We start from the raw sequence: 17,767 nt of genomic DNA, 5'->3' as shown, positions 1-17,767 counted from the left end.
TTTGTCCATTGGGCTGCGGTTTAACGGTTGAGACAAAGCATCATTACCACTTAAAAACAGAGGTTCAAACCCCAGCGCACACAGAGTCCCGGAACTTAAGTTATTGGCCGAGTTAATGGGGATATGCAATATTCATCTAAAAATACTTTAATAGAAGCCGAGAAAATGTATTGCTAATGTAAAAACAAAAGTAATTGTTACATGTCAAAATAATAGGATCACTGTTATTGCATTACCTTTCGTTGGACTGCATTTTCATTGTCCTATTTGGTGCCTATACATATGTTTAAGGTTCGGGATCTTGCTGAATATATGAAAAATGAGAATTTTCACACACAATTGCATTTGTGTTTGAATTTTGATTTTTGCTCACCTTAGGTATTATCCTTGGTTCATTGTACAAATGCTAGTTTCTGTAATCAAAGGAACCTGATTTTATTCCAATATATATTTTTTGCATATGGAAGTGTGTAACAGATAAGCAGTGAGGTCAATACTAAATGTACATGCATATAGCTTTGTTTGTTTTTGTCTCTTACAATGTCACTAGGCTGAACCTATGCTGAGGCCAGCCTATCTATTGGATGGAAGAATGATCTATCCATAGTGAAATGCTATCACAAGGATTGTACGAAGCTCAATTAAGCTTGGACACCCCTCGGGAGAGTTTAATTTCGCTAAAATTGCTTCCATCCTCAACCCGTCCCGATGAAGTTTGAACCTGAGATCTGGTGGGGACTAAACCCTACTCAAACCAACTGGTCTGAGAATGATCTATCCATAGTGAAATGCTATCACAAGGATTGTATGAAGCTCAGTTAAGCTTGGACACCCCTTGGGAGAGTTTAATTTCCCCAAAATTGCTTCCATCCTCAACCCGTCCCCATGAAGTTTGAACCTGAGATCTGGTGGGAACTAAACCCTACTCAAACCAACTGGTCTACACCTCACAGGTCTAAATGCATATAAGTTGGCCAAACAGCATAATCACTCTGTTGGCTTGGTGAGGTATATTTTTGTGCATGCTCTCTCAGAATAATACACTTATTGGTTTTCACAGGGAGGAAGCAGGAAGCAACATTACTGGCAATCAGCGCTAGAGTCTAGTAGTCAAGATATTAATTTTAAGCCAGGCCATGATAATTCAAATTCCAATGCAGTGCTTCGATCACTTTGAAATAGAAACAGTAAGAAATTTTTATACTTAATTGGAATGAAGCCAAACATCTGACATAAGTTGGTCATTCGGATTAATACTTATGAAACATTGGTCATGTGTAATGACTTACTCTGTGCAGATAATCCCATATTTAAACAATTGGTTGTTGAATGATTGGTGGGATCTGGTTGAGGGAGTATTAAGCTATCTGTGAGAGTGTTGAATGATTAGTGGGATGTGGTTGCATTCTGGTTGTTTGTCAAGGTCAGCTTTCATAGTGTAAGGGTCACCAACAGCCTGTTGCTTGAATGTTTTATAAGGAAATGTCAAATGCTTGGCTTCACTCGAATCAGTCATAGGAATTTCTTGCTGTTTCTATTTCAAAGTGGTTGAAATCTGAATTGGCCTTGCTCAGCCCACAATTATTACCTTTATTATCTTCACTACTTAGACTCTAGAGCTGGAACTTCAAAATGTTTTACTGTCACTATTCTTACTTCCTCCATTCCTCCTGCTAAAACCAATGATTGCATTTTATGAAAGCATTTACAAAAATATACCTCACTAAACTAACGGAGTCATCATGCTATTTGACTAACTAATATGCATCTAAGACTGAAGTCAGTGCTTCATCACTTAGACACTTCTACACGTTAAAAATTATTGGGAGAAAACTCAGGGTCCTTTGATTACAGAAACTAATATTTATACAATGAACAAGGATAGTAGCCAACGTGAGAGCAAGGTTAAAAAGTTCATACACAAATACAAACGACTTATGGAAAATTTTCATATTACATACAATTGGCAATGTCCCAAGCCTTAAAACATCTGTATATACAGCAAATAGGACAATGAAATTTCAGTCCTACAAAAGCCAAAGTTAATAACAATTAGCCGATTGTTTTGACATGTACAAATCAATTTTGCAAATGTTGTCCTAAGCAAAAAATCAACTGGGAAGCCAGTGCAATGCTACAGAAAAGACGACAATATGGAGCACATAAGAAACAACTACAGAGGGAATGGCAATATGAAGCATATACGAAATAGATCAATATGAAGCTTGTCTATGTGTAATTTCCAAAATCCAAAGAGAAATGTTTCGACCAACGGTTGAATTTATATTACGTCATAATCAAGAATGGAAAATGGCAAAAACAATGGCTGGCAGCAGATGGAATTGCTGGAAAATAATAATAAACACCTTCTGCAACATTGTCACCGGGAGCATTATGAGAATCTTGTGATCCATTCTTTTTTGCTTGAATGATGATGCAAGGCAAGAAATTTATGGTTGACTGCACTTCCACTCAAGTAGTCTTTCTCCTCTTTGAGCACATTTCAGCTGCAAATAAATCGTCCTTACTGTCAGCGACCAAAAGATGTGAAGTGTTCCCATATAAAGCACCCAACAAATCAGACCAATCCACCAAATCACCTTATACTAATAGAAAAAATACAGATATAAGGAAGAATGGGAGTTTGACTTTAGCATACCTAAGGTATTTGTGCCTAAGTTTTTCATGATCCGTAGCCGTTTAACTGTATTAAGAAACATTCTGCAAAACATAGTTCTATTAATAAAACATCTGATCTTTAAACATGCCAGAAGTCAAAATCCAGTGTCTCTGGGAGATTTTCTTTTACTCTAAGTCAGTGAAAATAATGGAACTTTTAGGGGCCTAGAGAGCAGAGCTTACTTCCATGGAATGTCTCCAATAAACATGCAATCTCCTTCACTATCTTCATATGTTAGTACAAAATCAGAAGCAGGGTCCAAAAGCATCACAGGCTTTACAACTTGCCTATTTCCCATGGGTATATAAGCTCTCACGTGATCTGAAAACAGTATCAAGTGAGCCTACAATCTTACATGAACGAAACTATAAACAGAAAACATCAGATCTATAGATACTCACTCTTGGTGGTTAGTTGAAACATATCCTCCAAATCCCGAGCAAGAATCTCATAAGATTTGAACGCATTCAAGTCCACTTTTCTGCCAATGGGCATTCCATCCATATTCACCTTGACATACGATGAATTTTTGTGGCCCTGCACAGAGCTTTCTGCCATGGCAACTTGTTGATTTTCTTCAGAAGGTTTAGTGAGGGATCCAAGAGAGTTTTTTCTATGAGCCTGAATAGGAGGCCAACCTTTTACTTCTTCATCCCTGCCAAGATGATCCCAGAAAAGAAGATAGGTTAAGAAATAGCCTGACAACAAAAATGTGTTTGGCCAGAGATGGAAATAATGTTCAAACAACTACAAAATTTCCTCACAAATAAGATGCCAATATCGAAATAAAATAAGTGCAAACAAGATTAACACATCAAATCAAATGTGACCAACTTCAAATACCCTCAGCATAAGATACAATTAACTCGAGGAAAGAAAGGGCACAAAAGCAAATAAGCCACAACTGCAGCGAATAAATCTCGAACAACTTAGAAGTTTGAAAGCAAACTACAAAGAGGATCAGAATATAAAATAATGAATTAACCTAACTGCAATATAAATGCAAGGCACAAAAGCAAACGAGCCACAACTGCAATGAATCAACCTTGAACAACTTAGAAGTTTGAAAGAAAACTACAAAGATGATCAAAATATGAAATAATGAATTAACCAACTACAATATAAATGCAAAAGAAAGTGTGGGTTAATTTAAAACCTGAAATACAAAACTAATCATAAAAGTTTGAAATTCTGAAAGCAGACATGAAAATTGATAACAATAGAAAATAAAGAATCACCAAAATACAAAATGGTATATTGATTTTGACATGGCTGGCTCGTGTTTCAAATGTAAATATGTGTTTAATATGCACTCGCATTTTCTGATTTTCACTATGAATTGGAAGCTGCACAGTGACTGTCAACAAATTTCCAATCATAACAGAATAGTTGTTATGATTTTTCTCATAACAGAACTCCAAATCAGTCTTTCCAAAAGGAAGGGGATGAACAATAAAAGTTCATCATTCCACCTATGCCGCCCTGAATAAGCGTTGGCTTATTGCTAATAAAAGTGGATCAAGCCCTGGCAATTGCTAAGTAAGCTTATAATCTTAAAACAAAAACTTTTTCCAAGAAATGATAACGGCAAAGGTCTTACTTTGTAGTAAAAGAGTCACCATTAGCTGTGAAGTTTCTATTTGTAGAATTTTGATCAAAGCTGGACAGCTGGCTTGCTTGACTCAGGTTACAGGAACCATCTACTGAAGCCATTCCAGAATGGTTTGTTGCAAATGATCGAGATTTCCTTGATGTATTCAAAGAAGAGGTCAAATGTTTAGCTTCATTCCAGTTAATCACGGGAGTACCCTGCACATTTTCTTTTAATGTTCCGGAGTCACTGCTCTGAACTGACCTTGGTTGGCCTGAAATTGCTTTATGGTATCTCCTTTTAAACCATTCCTGTGCATTCGCCATGTTTCTAGAATCAAAGGACATGTTAATATTACTATCTTGTCTGTTTTGTGCTGAGACCTGAATATTTCTTGCTGTGAGTATTTTTGCATGCTCCATTCCTTCTGCTATTGGGGGATTTGGCTCAAGAGATGTATGCTTTCTCTCTACACGATTGAACCACAATGTTAAATCCAAATCCAACTTGATATTGTTGTCTCCATAGCTTCCATTTTTATCAGAAGAAGATACCTCAGTAAGCCCAACAGAGTCGCCTTGTTCCTTGATGCTGTGATCACCTCTGGGCTGTGAAGAGCAAGAGTTTCTGTCATATGTGCAGCTCAATTCTGATCCCGGAGGCCAATTCCCGTTTGCATAGTCCTCATGGCTCAGACTAGTGCTGTTACAACGATATAAATTCTCTGGTTTCTTTGATTTGGCATTGATAGGAGATGTAGAGCTCACAGTAGAGAATGATTCCTCCATGGTTAGAGAGTTCTAGTTCTACCTGTGTTCAGCTGTAGAATGCTCCTTGTCTTTGTTTCTTGTCGTTCTTCTAAAGAAGGAACCCACCAAAGTGAAAAAGAACTTTAGTAGTTATTGTTGGAGCAGACTACATATACAAACAAATTTGAGAAGCAACACAAAATTAATAGAAATATGCAAGAACAGAGACACAGACAGAAGAAGTTATTAGCAGAAGGCAGAAGAAGAGGTAGATGATGGATGGTGAAGGCATGCAAAGAGTGAGCCAGAGCATGAGAGACATTCCGACAAGTAAATCCCCACCCACAAGGTGGGCTGGGCGGTTTCAGTTTTCTTTAAACAAACTCATTGGCATGCGGTCGGTTTCTACAGTTGAGTATCTACTTCCGAATTTAGCGTCGATTATAAGGTTTCCTTGTTTTTTCTGTCTCTCAATAAATTAATATTTCTGTCTTACAATCTCCATGTATCCCAACAATGGAACAACCTGCACATTTTTTCAAGTTTGTCAATAATGGGCATGTAAGGAACAAGTGATGTGACGCAACCATCCATTGTGCCACAGTTCAGGGCATTGTATCTCTATTCCCATTGATTTGGGATTTTTTCCTTAATTGCTCCGATTGTAATGTGTTGCAAATCCCTTGCCTCACTCACTACCCATCTAGTTCCCTGACAGATTTATTCCACTAAATCTTAGATCCGATCATATTATTATGGGCAGAATTGATGAATGTCCGTAATCACGGGGCATCCACAATTGAAATCAAAATTGAAAATTTAAAAATTTATATAATTATTAATCAATTTCTTTTCAAAGTGCACTCATGCATTACTTTGTCTTTAGACTACAAACTCCAAAAATGTCTCAGAATCCATTATGGACTGAGACTACAAGAATAGTTTGCAAGATTGTCAATTATAAGGCGTGACATCTACTTATATTTCCTAATGTACTCGAGTTTTGGTTGAGAATGAAGGCAGATCTCTGGTGTGGTGTGGGGGCAAGTTAATGTCGGTGAGATTACAAGATGTAGAACACTAGCCCTCATCATGCTTCTGTGTTACCTAGGCATGTCTTTTACTGCTTGGTAATATCACAATGACATTTGTCAAATTGTGTACTCTTAAGCTTGCTTGTTATATGACAGGATTAATTGAATGACACGTGGTAAAGCGATTGGGCAGTGATTATTACTGATTATCAATTAGGCACTGGACTTTAGTGTGAACTGTCAGCTCCCCTTTGCTGTGATGTTATTGGTGGTAAATAGGATGTTGGAATTCATAACTTTTTATGTATTTGGAAACATTCAAGAAACCATTTGATTATTTTTATGATATCAAACTAGTTTGAGGCCCATTTCATTATTTTTATTATATCAAAGTAGTTTGAGGAGAGGATTGGATTTATCTATCATTTTGTTTTATTTATATTTGGTAGGATGAAAAAAATATTTTAATTATATAAATGTATTTTTTTTTATAAAAAATTAATTAGAAAATTTATTTTAGTTTTATATAATATATATATATATATATATATATATATATATATATATATATATAAACTTTTTTATAATAAAATTGTTTTTTTTATAGAAAATATATTATAATTTTTTTTATAAAAATTTATGTTTAAAGTTTAATGTACCATACAAATATAAATTTTTCTAAAAGGTGATTAATTTTTATAAAAATGAGTTTTAGATAGAGAAACTATGGAATAAAAATGTTAGATTAGGGAAAGTGAGGTGTGGTATAATTTCTTATGAAAATTCATATCCAATGTAACTTACATAGGCATATATCTCCCCAAAAGATGATCTAAAAAAGGGTCTTCAAATATAGGGATTAATGGAATGAAGTTCAAGATTACGAAGGACACGGTATAATCTCTCAATTGTATTCAGATTAATTTAATTTATTCATCTTACTAATCAAAGTATTTAACAAATGATTGCAATAGATGAAGTACATCTTCTACGTGGCAAGATTGAATATTGAAGTGTGACATCCAATTGCATTGAAACAAATAAAAAGATTTACCAATACCTTAATAACCACATGACTCTTAAAAAAATGAATAGCTATTGAAATATGTGAGATGTCCAAATGGTTAAATTACCTCCATAAAATATGGTGTTTTAGACTCATATGAGTGATAGTTGTTTAAGCCGACTTTTAGAAAATGTCCCTCACTATTAGGATTTATGAATGAGACATTCTACTTGAGACATTTTGTTTTATTTATATTTGGTAAGGTGACTTTTTTTTTCTAATTTATATGAATGTATTTTTTTAAAGATATAATTTGAGAAAAGAATTGTGAAAAAGAGAAAATTATACAATAAAAAGTATTTGATCATATAGTATAATTTTTATAAAAAATTACAAGGAACGTTTCTTTTAGCTTATATAAATATATATATATATTTTCTTAATTTTTTTTATAAAAATATTGTTACTTTGTAGAAAACATATTATAATTTTTTATAAGAATTTATGTTTAAAGTTTAATCTAGCTTACACAAATATATATTTCTCTAAAAGATGATTAGTTTTTAGAGAAACATATTATAATTTTTTATAAGAATTTATGTTAAAGTTTAATCTAGCTTACACAAATATATATTTCTCTAAAAGATGATTAATTTTTAGAGAAATGAGGTGTTAGATAGAGAAATTTATGGAATAAAAATAATAGATTATGGAAGGTGTGGTATAATCTCTCATAAAAATTCATATCCAACTTAGTTGACATAGACATATATCTCCCCAAAAGATGATCTAAAAAAGATCTTGAAATGGAGATAGTAATCGAATGAAAGTTCAAGATTATGAAGGATATGGTATAATCTCTCAAATGTATTAAGGTTAATTTAATTTAATCATCCTACTAAATCAAAGTATTTAACCAATGATTACATTAGATGCAATATATAACTTAATATGCGTATTCCATCTTTTACTTGGCAAGATTGGATATTGAAATGTGACATCCAATTAGATTTAAAAAAAAAAAAGTAAAAAGATTTACCAATACTCCATTAACCACATCTCTATTAAAAAAGAAATGAGTAGATATTGAAATATGTGAGGTGTCCAAATGGTTGCATTACCTCCATAAAATATGGCATTTTAGACTCATATGAGTGTTAGTTGTTTAAGCTAACTTTTAAAAAATGTCGATCACTTTTAGGATTTATGGATGAGACATTCTACATTGTGGTTATTTCTAGACACTCCATCATCTATTTCAGAATGATAATGAAACTTGAGAATTAGGATGATGTATAATCTTTTGGAAACACATTTTCTTCAACAAGATATTCATTGAAAAGTGACCTTGTCAGATGATGACAACTTCATTAATCTCTTACAATGTAGAGCACTTTGAAACTAAATTTCATTGATAAATTTCAATATTATTTCGAAAACACAATTTAACCTCTTTAATCTTTTAATATATATTTCTTTTATATTATTTAGAACACTTAAAAATATAACTTTAAAATTAAATGTTAAATTATTAATAATAATTTGCTAATTTAATAACAACTAGATTAAACTAATAACATACTTGTGTTGATATAATTTTATTATTTTTATAAAAATTAATATAATTTCTTTTAAAATATAATTAAAATTTTAACATATATTTTAAATAAAAAATTAAAATTCAAAATTTATATTAACCTATTTTTAAATAAATTTAAATAAAAAAATTAAAACTCAAAATTTATATTAAATATACCTAAAATAAATAAAAATAATATATAAAAATATTGAATTATGAATTAAAATTAAATTACTTGACCAATAATATTTTCAATTTATAAAAAAGATTAATTTATTTAAAGTAATAATATAAAAATATTGAATTATAATATTAAAATTAAATTACATAACCAATAATATTTTTAATCTAATTTTTTTTTTTTTCAAAGTAATATGAAAGAAATATTATATTTAATATAAATGATTAACTTCTTTAAAGTAGCATGAAAAAAATATTATAAATAATCTAAAAATCATTAATTTCTTTAAAGTAGTATGAAAAAATATTATAAATAATTATTATTAATTTCTTTAAAATAATATGAAAAAAAATATTATAAATAAAGGAGATTTTTCGTGTACGAAATGAACTAAAGTCAAACCCCTCCCTATGAAGATGAGCAAGCTTCCAACATATTTCAATTACTTGCTCCTTTCACTTTCATTTCTTCTTCATGACATTCGAAGACTAGAGTACTAAACTCAACAACTTTTTATTGTTTAACCAGTGGTTCAATATACTTCAATTACTTATTCTTTTCACTTTCATTTCTTCTTCTTATTATAATATGGTCAGCAACCCTTTATATTTTTAATAGTTCTTCGTTACGAACAATTAGAAGGACGCTTCTTAAGTTTAAAGCTTAATCTTTTTTATATTGTGCTAGGTACAAATGGTACAAGTTATACCAGAGCTATAAATATTATCATTTTTTATATCATGCTAAGCATATATGATACAAGTTACACAGTTGTTTATTCCATCCACGTCATTAATGATGTCACATTTCAATATCATATAAAGAATAATTTAGTGAACTAATTTTTATACTTCATGATAAAGATGCATCATTCTTTTAGTATTCCATCTGAAATTGAAAATTATTAAAAAAATATTAATAATTAAATAATATTTTAATGGTTTAAAAGTTACATATATAAAATGAGATGCATCATTCTTTTAGTATTCCATCTGAAATTGAAATTTATTAAAAAAATATTAATAATTAAATAATATTTTAATGGTTTAAAAGTTACATATATAAAATGATATTTTATGAGAGATGTATATTTTTTTTTAATTTTTAATAAGAAATTAAAATATCCACTTTAAATAATAAATTTCAATGATAATTTTAATTAAAATATTGAAATATAAATTTTATATAATAATAATAATAAATATAATGTCATAATCAAACTAAACACTAAATTAGTATATAACACTTTTTTGTTTGTGGAATAAGGTATTCTATCTATCCAATAATTTGATTTATAAAATCTTTCTATATATCAATTGAAATTAAGAAATTTTTTATGGTTAAAGTATTTGAATGATATACTAATGATTATTAGGGAGATTTACATTTCTTTTTATGCTCACATGGAGTTCACAAATGACATATTTAATTATCTATGTATATGTACTAAGAAACAATTAGTAAATCCATCTTAACTCAAGGTTGATTACGCAAAGAGAATGATCAAACTCTTGGAGGTGAAAACATTTTATTATTTTTTCTTTAAATTGAATAAATTTGAAGCAAAGTTTGAACTTTGAAGATTTGATCTTTTGGGTGCATGATAGATTCGAACTTAAGATGGATCAACATTGATATAAAATCATAAATGATGTTATAGTCCAATGTTATATAAAGAATACATGTAAAAGAGTCTAGCTAGTAATAACTAGTAATTTCTCTAAAAGGTGTAAAGATACATTGTAAGAAGAACTACTATATAGCCCAAAGGGGATGGATCTAATGGTGGAGAACAAAGAGCTTTTCACCATTGGGCGAGATTCAATTTTGATGAGGGTTTTCTTGGATCCATAGGGTTACCTTTAGGTAGGGCTTGAACACATGGTTGCACCCAAAGAGATTGTATTTAATGGTCTTGTGACCCATGCATGCATAAGTGGACCAAAGTACACCTCATGTCCTTTAACTTTCTAATGAGGTGACAAGAAGATGAAGTGCGAGAGGGGTTCTTTATAACCCTAAAGAGCCAAATGTTTATACTTATGCATAAGGTATTGATTTCTCTTCCAACAATGTGGCTAAATCTTATGTGCTCTTGTAAGAGTTAAATCTTGCCAAAATTCTCAGTACATGATCAACCCATATAGTGGTAAGGGCTTCCAAATTAATTTGTAAAGAATTTAAGTTTTGATTTGTCTCCACTTAATTTCTAGTTAGAATTAATTCTAAAAAGAATTAGGCACACTAAAAATTGTTTGTCAAAGTACAATGTTAACACGCTCTATACAAGAATAATTCAATAGTAATTCACAAAGCAAATTTGGATGCTAAAGGAAAAATCGGGGTTATAGCTATCAATGGTATAGATTACATACAACTAGTCCATTGATTATGTAATGAAACATATTCAAATCTCCTCATTTATGTGGCACATGGAGAGACACATGGAACTCTCCTCCCACAATGCAAGGACTATGGATTTTTTAGTAATTAAATCCCCTACTCACTCAAACATGGAAACTAAGATATAGAACCATTTGGCTCAAGTGAATGGTCCAACAACATTGTTGGAAACAAATAAAGACAAAATAATAATAATGAGAAGTAATGCAACAACTAGATAATTCTCCCTTTAATCTATTAACATATATGTGTTTTAAGATTCATAAGATACTAAGTCACTTGTATCAAGTATATATTGTTAAATATTTTAGAATAAATTTATGCTAAAAGTTACTTCAATTAAACATAATCATAATTTATTTATTAATAAAAAAACATAAACGACAAACCCTTTTTTGTAATTTTTCTACAAATTCACGCTATAATATTTTATTAATACCAATTCTCGAATATTAATAAAGGAAAAACTATTATATAGAAATAAATTACCCGTAAAATTACACTAAAAACCATAAACGATCGAGTAAACATAGTATGCCATTCTCTTGAATCTATAACATTTATGAAGTTAATAATGCTACATAAATCTGGCACAAATAATGAGTAATTAATGAGATTTTTATGTAGATAATTTTTCGGATACATCGCATTAGGTTTCTAATCTGATCGACATTCCAAACCAGCAACGGTGGTTCATTTTCAAGATGTGAAATATTATTGAAACACTGTTTTCATTTTTCCAAATAAATAGAGATGAGATGCTTAGCCAACAGATATTATAATTTAAAAGTTTTTAATTTTTAATTTATTCTATTATGTTTTAATTATAATTTTTAATTTGTTTTATTACATTTTGCTAATTTAATTATATTTTGTGATGTTTAGGGATTTTAATTTCATTATCTGATCATTATCTTAATAATAATCAGATAATGAAATTAAAATCCCTAAACATCACAAAATATAATTAAATTAGCAAAATGTAATAAAACAAATTAAAAATTATAATTAAAACATAATAGAATAAATTAAAAATTAAAAACTTTTAAATTCTAATATCTGTTGGCTAAGCATCTCATCTCTATTTATTTGGAAAAATGAGAACAATCTTTCAATAATATTTCACATCCTGAAGATGAACCACTGTTGCTGGTTCGAATCGTCAATTAGAAAAGAAACCTAATGCGATGTATCAGGAAGATTATCTACATAATTATGAAACTCGCAGAAACCTCAAAGACATAATGAGATTTTCCTTTAAATTTTCCCACACATTTTATAATTGAATGTATAAGATTACAATTTATAATTTGAATGTATAAACTAGATATGATTGAAGTTATGAACATGAAATATGTACTTACTACTGGTTTAAAAAAATGTTATTATTGTGTAAATAGGAATATGAAATTATATGAATATTTTTAAAATTATATATATATTTTTTATTAATCAAAGACAATACAAAAATGAGTTGCAATGTCATATATTTTTAATTCTCATGACAAAGTCATAGATGTAATGGTGATTGATTATTATTATCTATAGTGTATTATTTTATTATTTATATAAAATAAAGTAGTAATATTATTTTGTTATTTATATAAAATACAATAGTAATAAAGGATGATCAAGTATATTTTATTTTATGATTGTCCATATAAATAGGTACATTGCAATTAGATGGATAACACATTTCACAATATTTAAATTTGTATAGTATATGGTATATTATTTTGATAAACAGGGAAACAAATAATATTTCCTTTATATAAAACAAGGAAATGCCAATTTAATATGAAAATTAAATTTGGACCAATTTATGAAATATTCGAGAAATAATAGATATACCACTAAGCTGATTAAAATGTTACAAGGGCACTCTAACCATTCCGGATTTAAAAAAATTGTGGAAATAGTGGAACATAGTAAGATTTCAACTTTTAAGATGCATACATAAAGTTATATCTCTATTTATAAACCACATGGCAAATCCTAATCATTGAATTTTAAAGTTATATCTCTATTTGTAAATCACATGGAAAATCCTAATCATTGAATTTTAATTTGATGCAAATAAATCACATTTTAGAGTGATATAAAGGAACCATTCCAAACTTAGATTTAAAAGAATGGTGGAAATGATGGAACATAGTAAGATTTCAACTTTCAAGATGCATACATAAAATTATATCTCTATTTACAAACCACATGGCAAATCCTAATCATTGAATTTTAAAGTTATATTTCTATTTTTAAATCACATGGAAAATCCTAGTCATTGAATTTTAATTTGATGTAAATAAATCACATTTTAGAGTGATATAAAGACACCATTCCAAACTTTGAATTGAATCAGAATGCAAGATGGCTATTCAATGAAATAATAATAATAATAATAATAATAATAATAATAATAATAGAACCCAATATATCGACCAAAAATGCAATGCTTTACTAGTAGCTTCAATTTTAGCAAGGTGGACGGATTGAACTAACCATCTATAGCAATAAATTCTCATTAATATATTCGAACATTCATGAAATATATATTAATATATTAGTACAGGGGACCCACATATTCATCATATGTCCTACTTCTTACGGTCTAACAAACTTTATTACACTTTCCATCTATCATTGATTTAACTACATTCTAAGTCTTAGAAAGGGAAATGCAAGGTATGACAAAACCTAGTTCATTCATTCATAGAGTTTATTGATATTCAACAAATTTAGGATGGAAAAAAAACCAATGAGAGATTAGATCCAAAAAATGTAAATGTTTTATGCCCCTTGAACGAACCTAACCTCTTAGTTGAGTACAAATGTGAAGAATTGTCCTATCTCTCACTATATTAGGTTATACATAAAAGAAATTGCAAAGTAGAAAGTGGTTAATGAAGGAACTTTGATATCCATTAGATCAATGTCTATCTGCATTTTATGTAACCATATATGGAACCACACCTATAATTAAGCAAAGGGATGCCCCCACTACTTGATCCATTGGTAGGTTCAGTTATCCATTGACAAACAAATAACACGAGTGGAACACACTACAGGGCGTTTAATTCCCTTGCTTGTCCCTTGTGGGTTAATCTTAAGATAGTCAAACAAAGTAATTAAGTAGATTTTCAACTGACGAATCAACAAAAATGCACAATGCTACAACCACATACAAAGTAACATTGTTACACTTCATGTGGAGGGATGGATGGACTGGTAAGTGGATATAATTATGCATTTAACATTAGTGCTCATGCATGAGGAGGGTGTCTACAAGAAGGCCAAGCAGATAATTTGACTAGCTTCTCTCCCTTTTTGTCCCTACTAACGGGGGATGCTAATGGTGCTCACTTCATTTTGCCACTTTTTTATGCACGACCAAGGGAAAAATGCTTCCTCTTTTCACATGGCTCTGGCTCTAGAGGTTTGTTCATTTGGTTACTTACACTCACAAGAGACTTTGTAGGCAACTCACATATGCCTTTGTTGTAAGAAAATGCAATAATTGTAGGGAAATACACGAATTAGAATTCAATTTTTAGTTTTGATGTTTTAGAATTGTTAGCCGTTATATCTTGAACATATTCTATCTTCACTCACACAAGAAGATGAGATAGAATGCATGAATACAAGTGTCCTCAACATGATTTTCCTCATATACAACAAAAACCATATGATTATGAAATAAAGGTTGGGGATGAAGAAAATAAACATTCACTTGATATGGCATGCCTCAATCAAGGAGCATGACCCACCCAAACACACCACTTCATTTAGACGTGCCAAGTAGTCTATGTATAGAATATGTCAAGTCCAATAAAAGTCTAGTATAATAGTCATGGACTCTTAGGTTTGTAACTTGGTTTTTAGGGCACATCACACCATGATTCTTCATAAAATCGTTGCAACAACTTCACATTATGTAGCTTCAATCTTAAATTGGAAAAAAAGTAGGGAGACTTTCCAACTAATATGGTAAGAACAAATGTAGATGAAGAGATTACCCTCCATAAGAAAGTTGTGTAATTATTAATTCCTAGCTCTTTGGAAAGTGCACCTCTTATTTCTAGTAATTTTAATTAGATAATAATTGATGTATAACATGTCATGGCACCTTTGTAGCATTTGAATTATGTACATTACTCGCTAGTTCTTTCTTACTCAAATGTTATGTTCATTCTCGAATAAACCAATTATAATCTTTTACAAATTGTGGTAGCGAAGTATAATAAACTAAACCAATTTTACATTAAACTATTGAGAAGATGTTATAAGCTTCCATTTTAGGAGACCTTTGACTATGTTAACCGGGTAACTTTACAAGACCCACAAAACACTTCTTACTTTGAACACAACTACACTAGGGTACATAATCCATGTTTTAATTAAAGCTTGACTAAAAGTTTGAATAATAAAGCAAACCTGTACGCCGATGTCTTTAACCATAAATATGGACCAAACGTCTAGGAAGCTTACGTAAAAGTTAAACTAACGTATTCCAAAGACAGGTTCGTAATTAAATCATGACATTGTTTACGTGACAAGTATTTATACCCGAACACAAATATGGGCAAAACATTAATATAGTTTTTAAGTAGGTAATAATATACATGATGTAAATCGGCATGGAGTATCTCTTAAAATTGTTTTTGTTTAGCTAAAAGTTCATTTTCTTAAAATTGTTTTTGTTTAGCTAAAAGTTCATTTTTTTGGGATACAAGGAAATACGTTAACGACCCAAGAATTATGTGGCATGGTTTTCCTTGAATAACGATGATGAGTCAGTGCGTATTCGCGGATAACAGTGAGAGATGGTTGTCCTCACTGCTGGTTTGACATCTGAGTTATGATAGATTTTCTAACGTGTGAAAAAAATATACATCATGTAACAATCCGAGAACTTGTTTCAATAGAGTAAACTACAATTGACTAACAAATAGAAAGTTGATTGGAGTTGAGTTGGTAATATTAAGAATAGTTGGTCATATTATCCATATCTATTTGGTTTACTTGAATTTACTGAGTTGAGTTGGTAATATTAAGAATAGTTGATCATATTACCCATATCTATTTGGTTTACTTGAATTTACTGGGTTAAGTAAATGACAAATCATGTTTGTATTAATTTGAAAATGGGCTCACATTAACAAATATTGAAAATGATAAATTAGAACTAGATTTGGAAACAATAAAGAAGTAAATAATTTGAGTTAGTAAAAATTTAGTTTTTATATTTTAATAATATTATATTTAGAAATATGGTAGTCATATAAATTAAATAGTTGAAAAATATTTATAGGTATTAATTAGAGAAATGTCAATTCATAATAAACATCACAACACTTATTTTATTATACATCTCATATATTTTTTTCTAAACCGAACGAGTATGATTGTTATATTCAAAATCTGGAATTACGTGACTAGAACCGCTTTTACAAAACTTCAAAAAAATTAGCTCAGTGGTTTGAGAATCAATTTCTAGGTCTCAATACATCTAAATTTCTAGTTTCTTCCTTCTAAAAGCCTTGGCAACTATTACAAAACACTGAAAATTCCCATAGATTCTAAGGAAAACACCTAAAATAAACACAAAATGACATAACATGTAACAAGTAGTAAGCTAATTGGACTTCCAAGCTTCCCCGCATTCTTCCTTTTGCTGCCCACTCGACCCGAATTTTGCATCTTCCACTCCTTATTGTGCCTATAGGTGAGTGACAATCTTGTTTGGTAGCCCTATGATAATCCCCTGCACCTCTCTGAAGATGCTATCACTTATCAAATCCGAGTTAGTGGACATAAGGTCCGTCTCCAACTTCACGACCCATCTTTCCACTGTGGCTTCCACGACTTCAAACTTAACATTCATACGCTAAACATTTGCAGCCCTATCTTTCTCCAGGAGCTTGACACGATGGGTGAGGAGATCCATCCTACCCATAAGTAGCTTAAACAAAAACTCAATATTCCTTTTCCATCAAGCTAGGTCTTCCACCTGGGGATTCTCATCCTGTAATTGCTGAGATTCCATCATTTCACCTTCTCTTCTTATATTGTACTCAACCCAGAACTCTCCTTTCACTACCACAATTGAATCCAAAGGGGATTGCATCAATTTATAAACTACACTTTCCTCATCCTCCCTCACCTATGTTTGTGCCATTGTCTCATGCAAATCCTCGATTTGAAGACCCATTAACTATTCCTACAATTCGATGGCTCTTCCCATCCACCCCTGCGACCAATTTTCTGATGATCAAGATGTTGGCCATCGTTTCACCATTAAAGTGGCTTCGCGATTTACAAACTCAATTCCTTGCTAAAGTGACAGATTACTGATCTCCTTACGATATTAGTTGATGTCTGATGTGAACCAAGAGAGAGAATACCCTTGAATTCCTTTGGGATGCCATGCATTAAAAAAATTCCTACTTTATTCCATATGTCCTTTTGTTTTGCTACGATTTCACACATTTTCTAACCCTCACCCCTTCACACATTTTGCAACCCTTAGCCTAGACGAGGGAGGCAT

General features: G+C 30.7%; 1 protein-coding gene across 1 annotated transcript; it reads right to left on the bottom strand.

The window, feature by feature from the left end:
• Positions 1-2,262: 2,262 nt before the first annotated feature.
• LOC149224480 (uncharacterized) lies at positions 2,263-5,820 on the bottom strand. The gene is made up of 5 exons (XM_089383565.1): positions 4,281-5,820; positions 3,082-3,335; positions 2,863-3,001; positions 2,660-2,721; positions 2,263-2,507 (listed from the first exon to the last, which is right to left on the bottom strand). Exons 1-5 carry the CDS (start codon positions 5,057-5,059, stop codon positions 2,473-2,475), a joined length of 1,269 nt encoding a protein of 422 aa, XP_089239691.1. The 5' UTR covers positions 5,060-5,820; the 3' UTR covers positions 2,263-2,472.
• Between the last annotated feature and the right edge of the window lie 11,947 nt (positions 5,821-17,767).

This window comes from Pinus tabuliformis, chromosome Q (assembly GCF_031772625.1).
Source record: "Pinus tabuliformis cultivar Carrire ecotype Pingquan chromosome Q, CPIR1, whole genome shotgun sequence".
In the NCBI taxonomy this organism is placed as follows: domain Eukaryota; kingdom Viridiplantae; phylum Streptophyta; class Pinopsida; order Pinales; family Pinaceae; genus Pinus; species Pinus tabuliformis.
This window is presented reverse-complemented; position numbering and strand designations above follow the sequence as displayed.

Coding starts and splice junctions, on each gene's coding strand:
- LOC149224480 (XM_089383565.1), bottom strand. CDS start 5,059: ATGGAGGAATCATTCTCTACTGTGAGCTCTACATCTCCTATCAATGCC. Junction 3,336..4,280: donor GGTGACTCTTTTACTACAAA/GTAAGACCTTTG, acceptor TCATCTTGGCAG/GGATGAAGAAGTAAAAGGTT. Junction 2,508..2,659: donor CTTAGGCACAAATACCTTAG/GTATGCTAAAGT, acceptor ATTTATTTGCAG/CTGAAATGTGCTCAAAGAGG.